General features: G+C 67.1%; 2 protein-coding genes across 2 annotated transcripts; both read right to left on the bottom strand.

Moving 5' to 3' along the window:
• Nucleotide 1: 1 nt before the first annotated feature.
• On the bottom strand, nt 2–1,167 carry LCNL1 (lipocalin like 1; the record flags this gene model as incomplete). The annotated part of the gene is made up of 3 exons (XM_039858868.1): nt 1,059–1,167; nt 595–805; nt 2–119 (listed from the first exon to the last, which is right to left on the bottom strand). Coding segments are annotated over exons 1-3 (438 nt in total), but the record flags the coding sequence as incomplete, so codon positions are not given.
• Nucleotides 1,168–2,212: 1,045 nt separating this feature from the next.
• PTGDS (prostaglandin D2 synthase) lies at nt 2,213–5,713 on the bottom strand. Its single transcript, XM_039858908.1, has 7 exons — nt 5,425–5,713; nt 4,550–4,689; nt 4,368–4,444; nt 3,561–3,677; nt 3,362–3,463; nt 2,690–2,715; nt 2,213–2,349 (listed from the first exon to the last, which is right to left on the bottom strand). The coding sequence occupies exons 1-6, from the start codon at nt 5,536–5,538 to the stop codon at nt 2,690–2,692; spliced, it is 576 nt and encodes a 191-aa protein (XP_039714842.1). The 5' UTR covers nt 5,539–5,713; the 3' UTR covers nt 2,213–2,349.
• Nucleotides 5,714–8,550: the final 2,837 nt, after the last annotated feature.

Below are 8,550 nucleotides of genomic sequence, written 5' to 3'. Positions count from 1 at the left end.
CCTGCTGGCTGCCTGCCCCCCGCTCCAGCCACCGCCCCGCCTCACCCGCATTGCTGAACTGTCCGTCCACAGCACCCCTGCTGAAGGTGGTGTCCATCTTCTGACATCCGCCATCGGGCCTGGGAGGAGGAGCCATAGCACCCTGAGCAGCGGCCCCTGCAGCCCCAGCCCTGCCCGCCATCCTGAGGCCACTGCCCAACCAGGATGCACGTGGCCACCACGCATGCAGCGGGCTGGGGCAAGCTTACGGTTGCCTCACGGTCACCTTGCAGGCGAGGAAGCACGCTGGGGAGGGGGCAGGTACTGAAGGCTTGGTCAGGGCACAGCCAGGTCATGTGGGGTCTCCCCTCCAGAGTCACACACAGACCCAGGGACAAGGCCCTCCATGCCCAGGCGGCCGGTGGAGTCTCCGCCATGGGCTGGGTCCCTTGGGGTCAAACGGCTGCTGACGGCTCAGCCCCTGCAGTGCAGTGGCACCGACAGGGGCCTGGGTGTGACTCCTGTGTGTCAGCCACCCCTCTGCTGGCTCCCGCCTGGCCTTACTCCAGCCTGGTCTAAGGCCCAGTCCAAGGCAGGGTTCGTGGCGTCGCTTACACGGAGTACCCAAACTTGAGGGCCAGGTCGCCATTGGCCGCAGGGGACACCCAGACCACGGGCATCTTCATGTTGTCCTTGGCGTCCAGGAAGCCCGGGTCATCCGACGCCGCCGCGACCACGTACCAGGTGCCCTGGAACTGCAGGAGGGTGCCGGGACAGCTGACCCAGTGTGGGGGACAGCTGTGACTTGTCCTGATTTGGGGCCCCGCTCAGTGGTGGTGGGCACCACCACCGCCAGAGGCTGGGCTGAGGGGCTGGTCTTCTGTCCTCCCCTGCCCACCCCCCCCCAGGTGGGCCAGGCGGATGGGGACATTCCCTCGTCCCCAGGCTTGAGCTGAGCCTGGATCAGAGAAGCTGTGGTCAGCGCTGGGCTGCCCCTGGCCCTCCAGCCATTCTGGGTAGAAGGCAGCTGGGCCCCTGGGACCTGGATGGACAGAGCATCTGTGAGCAAGAGGGGACACCTGGGCACACCTGGCTGGCATCGAAGTTGGCCTGGATGGGGACCTGGGCCTGGCCTGGGGACACCCGGAGCAGGGCGAGGATGCAGCTGACCAGCAGTGTCTGCAGCATCATGGAAGACGGTCCTGGTGGTGGCGGGGACTCGGGAGCAGAGCCTTTATGCCTCTTAGGATGCCCTGGGGCAGCCGGCCTGCCCACCTGGGCAGACCTGCTGAGATAGGCTCCTGATCGAATTTCACCCCGCAGCACCCTGGCCCCTCTCCGCTTCCTCCTGGGGAGGTGGCCGGATGCCCCGCAGCAGCGGGAGGCGTAGTCCTGGCAGGTCCTCTGGGACGCTGGCCCCCAGCCCTCAACTCTGGCACAGCCCCCAGCCCGCCTCCTCCAGGGAGCCCTCCCAGAAGCTCATCTGCACATCGCAGTCTCATGATCCTTGATGCCTCTGCAGGGCCTGGCTGAGGTCTGCCCGGGTGGGGACGGGGTGGGCAGGCGTACTGCTCGTTGTGAGCAAGGACCCAGCTGGGAATCTGGGGACAGCAGGAGTCGAGGCGCAGGGCTGCGAGGGAGACCACACCCCGGCAGGGGCTCGGCTTTGTGCCGGGGGTCAGGAGAATAGGCAAGGCTCTGTGCTCTCAAGGCCCGGGCCGGGGCCCGGGGCCCGGGGGACGGGAGTGCTCAGGAAGCCGAGGGGAGGCGGCCGTCTGTCTCCGGCCCACTCGGACCAGTCCTTGCCATCGTGGAGGGGTGGGCACGGACACCCAGCAGCCACCGTCTTTGACCCCAGAGACCTTTACCCCCCCAACCCCAGCGTGCGAATCCTGTACCTGCAAAATCCACCAGAGCCCACACTCCCTGGGGCCCCACGCCTCTCCTGGCTGGGGTGAGGGGCTGCAGCTGGAGGGGCTGCGGCGAGGTCAGAGCCGTGTGTGGCGTGGGTGGGTACTGAGGACACGTCCCTTAGCTGCCCTGACTTCTGAACTGGCCCAGCTCCCCCACATCGCCAAAAGCAAACACGAGCGAGCTCTAGGCCCCCCTTCCAGGAGTCACACAGAGCAGAGCGGGCTGGGGACACAGAGGTCAGGTCCCCAGGGAACCAGCCAAAGCCAGGCCCAGCGCAGTGCCGGAGGACCACAGGACAGACAGACAGGAGCCAGGCTGCTGACTTGCTTCTGGAGTTTATTCTGAGACAGGAGAAAGCTGAGGGGCGGTGGCCGGAGGAGCCAGGGCTGGGGTCTGGAGGTCTTGGAGGAGAACAGAGCAGGGCAGGATAGCCAGGTCCTGAGATTCTGGGGTCACCTGGCCAAGAGAGCAGGCAACACCCCTCGCTGGCTCAGGGTCTTCAATCCCCTTGGGTTTCCACCCGCAGGGGACTGAACCCCCCAGGGCCTATCCCTTGATGTCGTTAAGCAAGGAGCACCTGCCCCCTCTGACTCCCCACCCATTCCTGCCCCAGCCTCCAGCCCCTCCTGCCCTCGGCAGCCTGGCTGAACCCCAGTGGGAGCCCCCTTCCTCCCCCGCCCCCGGCACTGGGCCCTGTCTGCCTGGGACCACCTTTGCATGGGGGTGTGTGTCCCGAATGGACGATGGAGAGGGACAGCTGGGGGAGGCCAGGCCACCGCGCGCCCGCCGCACTCACCTATTCCTGCTCCTCTATGCATTTTGCTGCCAGGAAGGAAGCAGGGAGGTCAGCGCCCTGGGCCAGGGCCGCTCCCCACCCTGGGCCAGGGCCGCTCCCCACCCTGGGCCAGGGCCGCTCCCCACCCTGGGCCAGGGCCGCTCCCCCTCTCTGGGCTGTTTGCCCCTCCCACAGCCCTGGAGTGTGTCTAGTTGGACCCCCAACACAGATTCGTCCCACCCCTCCCCGGCCCCTGCTCCTGCAGACGGAGGGGTCCTGTGTCCCACGTCACGTCAGCGAGGCAGCTTGCCCCCGCCGAAGCCTTGGGGAGCCGGCGCCTGAGCCCCAGTGCGTTGGTGCCCCGCATTCCCACAGTGCCTGTGCTCCCATGGGACCCCCACCCAGCAGGTTCTGTTTCTCATGCTCGCCCCCCACCAGGCTGGGGACCCCTGTATCCTGGGGGCTGACCTGAGGCCTGGCACACACGTTGAGTGCTTGGTGAATCCAGGGAGGGATTCAAGCCAAGGTCAGGCTGCCAGGACAGACCCCCCCACCTCCGCGCTGGTGGCCACGTGCTGGTCAGTGGGCAGTTTGGCCAGAGGAAGGCCGCCCCTGACCTCCTTGAAATCAGGAGACTGTCTGTCTGCCTCTAATCTGACCTTAATCCCTTCCGTCAGACCAGCAGCCCCATACCGTTTCTGGGCAGGAAAACAATGGCGTCCTCTGTGAAGCCCTGGGCCCGGGCGAAGGCAGTGAATTTCTCCTTCACTTCGGCCCTGGGGCTCTGGGTGCGGCCTGAGGCAGGAAGGAGAGCCGAGATGTCTCCGCTCTGCTCCCCCAACCGCCCAGGCCTCCCGCCAGGCTGCGGCCCCGGCGCAGGGTGGGCACGTACTGTAGAGACTGGCCATGTGGACGTCCTGGCCGAGGCCTTTGGTGCCAGAGGTGCAGAGCAGGGCGTACTCGTCATAGTCCGTGTCCACCACCCACACGTCGTGCCTGCTGCCCCAGTCTGGGAATCCAGGAGAAGATGCCAGTCGGGGACCCGGCCCCACACCTCTGGCCTACTGCCTCTCTGGAGGGGGTGCCTTCCCGGCTGCGGGAGGGGGCTGCGGGAGGGGGCTGCATGCTCCGCCTTGGGCTGGCTCCCTTCCCTGCCCCTCCCCCACCGGGCAGGTGGCCAGCCCTCTGCTTCCTGCCCGCACAGCCTGTGCCCTCGTGGGGCCCAGTGTTCCCACAGCAGAAGTGCAGGTGGGCCAGCAAACATGCGGGCTCAGAAATTAGGGGCTCGTGGTGCAGCCACCAAGCCCTCGGCCACCCTGGAGGAAGAAAGCTTTCCCAGTGGGGAAGCCGTCCTTGGGGAGTGGTGCGGGGCCATGTGTGTGTGTGTGTGTGTGCACATGCGCCCACGCGGGGAGGGCTGGCCGCCTTTGCCCTGCTGGCCAGCAGGGAGGGACAGCAGAGACCAGAAATTCCATCGGGGGCCCAGAGACCTGGCAGGCCCTGGATGCAGCTCCAGAGGGTCCCTGGGCCCCTGTACCTCAGCATGGTGCAGCCCCAGGCCAGGCCTGGGACTCGCAGACCCCGCTGGAGTGGCTCAGCCCGTTCTGAACCGCTGGGGCAGGGCACTTGCCCAGAGCCACCCACCAGCAAGTATCGCCTGGCGCTAGACTCAGGGGTCCAGGGAGGGGCCCCCACTCACGGGGACTGGTGTAGCTGTAGCTGCCTGGGGGGCCCGCTGGCCGCAGCAACAGAGTCCGGGTCTCACACTGGTCTTTCCTGTGGGCAGGCGACCCTCGGGTCAGGATAAGGCCCGGGGTGTCCCTGGACCTCAGCCACCAGGCGTGGCACCCTGGGCCCCAGGAGCCTGCCCCACCGTCGCACCTGAGGAAGGTGTTGGTGAGGTTGAGGCCGCCATCCGCGGCTGGGGCCACCACCGACTTGCACATGTAAAGAGCGGCCTTCTTCTCCCGGAACCAGCTCGAGTTGGAGGCGAGGCCCAAGGTGAACCAGCGCCCCAGGAACTGCGGCGAACGACCCCCGCCGAGTTGGCCAGGACCCTTTCGGGCCCACGGGGTCCAGTCTCCAGCCGGGCCCCGCCCCTCTCTATGCCTGCAACCCCCACCCCGCCCGCACCACCCCACCCCGCCCCGCACCACCCCGGCCCCGCCCCCTGCGCCCTGCGCCGGCCGGCCCGCCCGTGGAGCTGACGGCAGAGGGCGCCCGATCCCTGTTTTGGGGGCTTGGGGTGGGCTCCATGGCCCTCGGCTGGGCGTCTGTGACGTTCGGGGGGAGGGGTGCACTGCCGTGTCCCCGCGCAGCCTCCGAGCGTGAGCGCGCCGGCGGCTGTGTGTGCGCAGGGCGCGGACCCACGCGCACTCGGGCTTCTGGGGCCAACCCGTGCGCCATCCCCGCGCGTCCTCGTCTGCGCGCTCGCGCACGGAGGTGTGTCCCGGGACCCAGGTGTAGACTGTGTGCGTTTCCTCCGGGTGTCATGAGCTCAGGGGTGTGACTTTGTTTGGATGGCAGGGGCGGGCAGGTGGCCCGCGTGTCTCCATGTGCCACCTTGCAGACACAGGTGCTTCCGTGCGGTGGTGGACACCGGGCTCTGCTCTCAGTTGGCCAAGGGCCGCCGCCCCACCCGTGGCCTTTGGAGGTCAGCTTGCTGCTTAGCTCAGCTCTGCTCTTCCCAGAGAGACAGCTCCACCCCAGAGATTGCCCCCTTCCCACCCTGGGCACTGGGCGGGGGAGCACCTCACCTTGTCCTGCTGGAAGTGGGGCTGCACGGAGACCTGGACCTCGGCCCGGGTCTGCAGGCCCCCCAGGGCCCCCAGCAGGACCAGCGCCATCCACAGTGTGTGCAGAGCAGCCATTCTCCCCGAGCGGGCGTCTGGGGCCTGGTGCCAGCGGTGCAGGCAGAGTGAGGCAGGCCAGCGGGACGCACAGAGGCCACTGGGGAGACCCCTATTTATGGGCCTGGCTTGGCTTCCACCCAGGGCCCAAGGACAGCCCACTGGAGGCTCGTGATGCCGGGGTGGGGGCGTGAGAAGGATGCGTTGGCAGAGCCCAGCTGCAGCCTCGCCCCCCACAGCCTGCTTATGTAAGAGGCTCTGACCAGGACAGGCCGGGCCCTGCCACTGGCCGCTGAGGGTGGGGGAGGGGGGCAGGCAGAGGCCTCTCAGAGCCGGTCCCTTCTCCAGTCCCAGAGACGGGCCCCAGCAGCCTGGATGGGGGCAGGGTCGTGTGCCTTGGTGCTGCTCTGCCCCGGGGGCCTCTGGTCGTTCCCATCTGGGGAGGGGACCTCCCTCTCACAAGCCCTGCCATCGTTCCCTCTCTAAGCCGGTGACTCTGGGAGGAGGCGACAAGCCCCGTCTGTACCGTGGGAGTTCGGTCCTGGGGGCTGCCAGCCAGGCCGGTCAGGAGGCTTCTTCCCTGCACCCTTGTGTGCCTTTTCCCTACAGCCCCAGCCAGGTGGGTGTGGAGCCGAGGCCGTCTCGCAGGCCTGAGAGCCCTGTGTTCCCTTGGGGGTTCACAGCGTTCGCCCACGTTTGCTTTACCTTGCAAGGAGGGGCCGGTCCTTCGCCCTGGCTTACTTGGTCTTCACTTTGGTGACGGTGCGGCGTTTGCCTTGTGCCTGGTTTCGTATGGCTTTTTAAGCAGTTGGATCTGCCCGTCCTTCCTGTGAGGCTTCTTGATTTATGACATGCTTGGAAGGGCCTTCCCCATTCTCATAGGAAAGGACTTTGTGTTTCTCGGTTACTTCTACAATCATGGTTTTAATTTTTTCATCGTTGGTCCAGCCGACGTGTGAGTGTGTGCGTGCACGTGTGTGTATGAGGTGTGAGATGGAGCTAATTGTTTTCGTAGATGATTACCGTCACGTGACCTCCCCATGACCTGCGTGTGACCCCCAGCTGATTCTGTGGCCTCCATCCCTAGAGTGGGGCCAGCACCTACGGGCCTGTGTCCCCCATCCCCAATGGCCCAGGGGTCGAGGGCACAGACTCGGCTTTATTTCACAAGCGAAGCGGGGCTGTCGGCAGGGCGGCCTGGGGGAACGGCCGGGTAGGCAGCCCCGAGCAGGGGTCCGTGCTTTCTCATTGGTGTAGGGGGAGAGGCCGTCATAACGGGAGGACCCCACCCTGCCCCGGGCTGCCTGGGCCACGGCCTGGCGCAGGAGCAGATCTGGGGGTCCTTTCAGAACTGGGCAGGGGCAGGAAGGGGGACATGGGAGGAAGGCCTTGGGGAGCCAGCTGCAGGCCTGTTCACTGGCTGAGCCCTGGGAGCCACTGGCCTTTCGGAGGCCAGTGGCTCTCTGGGGGGCCTGGCTGGAGTTCCCTGCCCAAGCCAGGCTGCCCCAAGACAAAGGCACCTCTGTCGGGGTGAGCACGCCCCAAGGTATGGCAAGGGGTTGACCGGGATGGTGCGAAGGCCAGAGGCCCAAACGCCTCTCACTCGGGCGGGCTGGGCTAAGCTGGGGGGACCTGGGGCCAGATTCCCAGGGGTCCCAGGGACCTGGGCGGGACAAGAGTGGCTCCCTGAGTGTCTGCCCCTCAGACCCAGTGCCCAGAACCGATTCCCTCCTGCCGCATTTCTCTGGCAGGCAACAGAAAGCCAGGCAGTCCCCAGGTCCCTCCCCCGCATTTCTCTGGCAGGCAACAGAAAGCCAGGCAGTCCCCAGGTCCCTCCCCCTCCCCCGACTGGCCTCTGGGGTTGGGGTGGGGCTGGGACCGGGCGGGCGGTGGAGGGTGAGGCCAGGGGCCTGGAGAAGCAGGGCTGCTCCCGGGAGCCGGCTCCTGGTGGCCCAGGGACCTCAGGTCTCTTCCTCAGCCTGCGGAGGAGCTGGGTCTGGGCCCACCCAGTGGTGGCCAGAGCCGAGGCCCTTGGGGGGTATCTGCGGCCCCTCTCCGAGTCCTCTGCCCGCCCGGCACCCTGCCTGTGCCCACCAGCCCCAAGTACGCTGGTCTCCCGGGCTGCAGCCCACTGTCTCACCCCACTGATGGCTGAAGGGACAGCTGCCTCTGATTCTGAGCCCTCCAGCCCCTCCCCCAGCACCCCTGCCACCTGTTCTGGCTGGTTGGCTCTTCCAAGACTGCACCTGGACACCACCTCCAGGAAGCCTTCCATGAAGGCCCAGATGAGGCTCCAGGTGGACCCAGCGTCCCTCTTTCCGCTCCAGGACAGCCCTGACCTCTCCATCTTGTTTCACGGGGACCCATGTCCATCCTCACCGGCGCCTTGTGAATGCAGGTGCCCAGGAAGCCTGAGTCGAGTGAACGGATGAGCGAATGGATGAGTGTGTGACAAACGTGCGTGTGCGCACTGGCACACGGATGCGTTTGGAGCGGTGGGGTGGGCTGGGCAGCCCCTGGGTGCTCCCCGGGAGAGGTGCTCCTGCCCCTGGCAAGTGGTGCCTACATCTTTAGGTGGGAGGCCTGAGACCCCCCCACCCCTCCCAGGACCTGTGGGGGGCCAGGGGCGGGGCACAATCCCCTCCCGCCCTGTTCCTCCCGCCACCCCCGCCAGCCCCGGGCTGCTGCGATGCTGCTGGTGCCAGAGGCCACCAGGCAGGCACAGGGTGATCCTGGCCAGTAGCCAGCCTGTCTGAACCTCTCTTCCCGATCTGCGCAGAGGCAGAGAGGGTGCTCTCGCCTCACAGGGACTCGGGTAGGGACCTGGGTGGGTCTGCTCCTAGGAACCTCTGTTGGCCCTGTGGGCAGGGCTGGGCTGAGGCCACCGTCCTGGCCCCTCTCTCCCCCACTCCCGCCCCCAGCTGTCCCTCCCGGAAGTCGGGCTGCGGGGGCCCTGAGCACAGGCGGGCTTGGTCCATCCAGCCCAGCCTCAGAGGACCCGGGGCCCAATTTCGGGGCTCAGGAAGTGGGCCC

The sequence above is a fragment of the Pteropus medius genome, unplaced genomic scaffold (assembly GCF_902729225.1).
Source record: "Pteropus medius unplaced genomic scaffold, Ma_sr-lr_union100, whole genome shotgun sequence".
NCBI lineage: Eukaryota > Metazoa > Chordata > Mammalia > Chiroptera > Pteropodidae > Pteropus > Pteropus medius.
The sequence above is the reverse complement of the archived record's forward strand: the minus strand, read 5'-3'. Positions and strand labels throughout refer to the sequence as shown.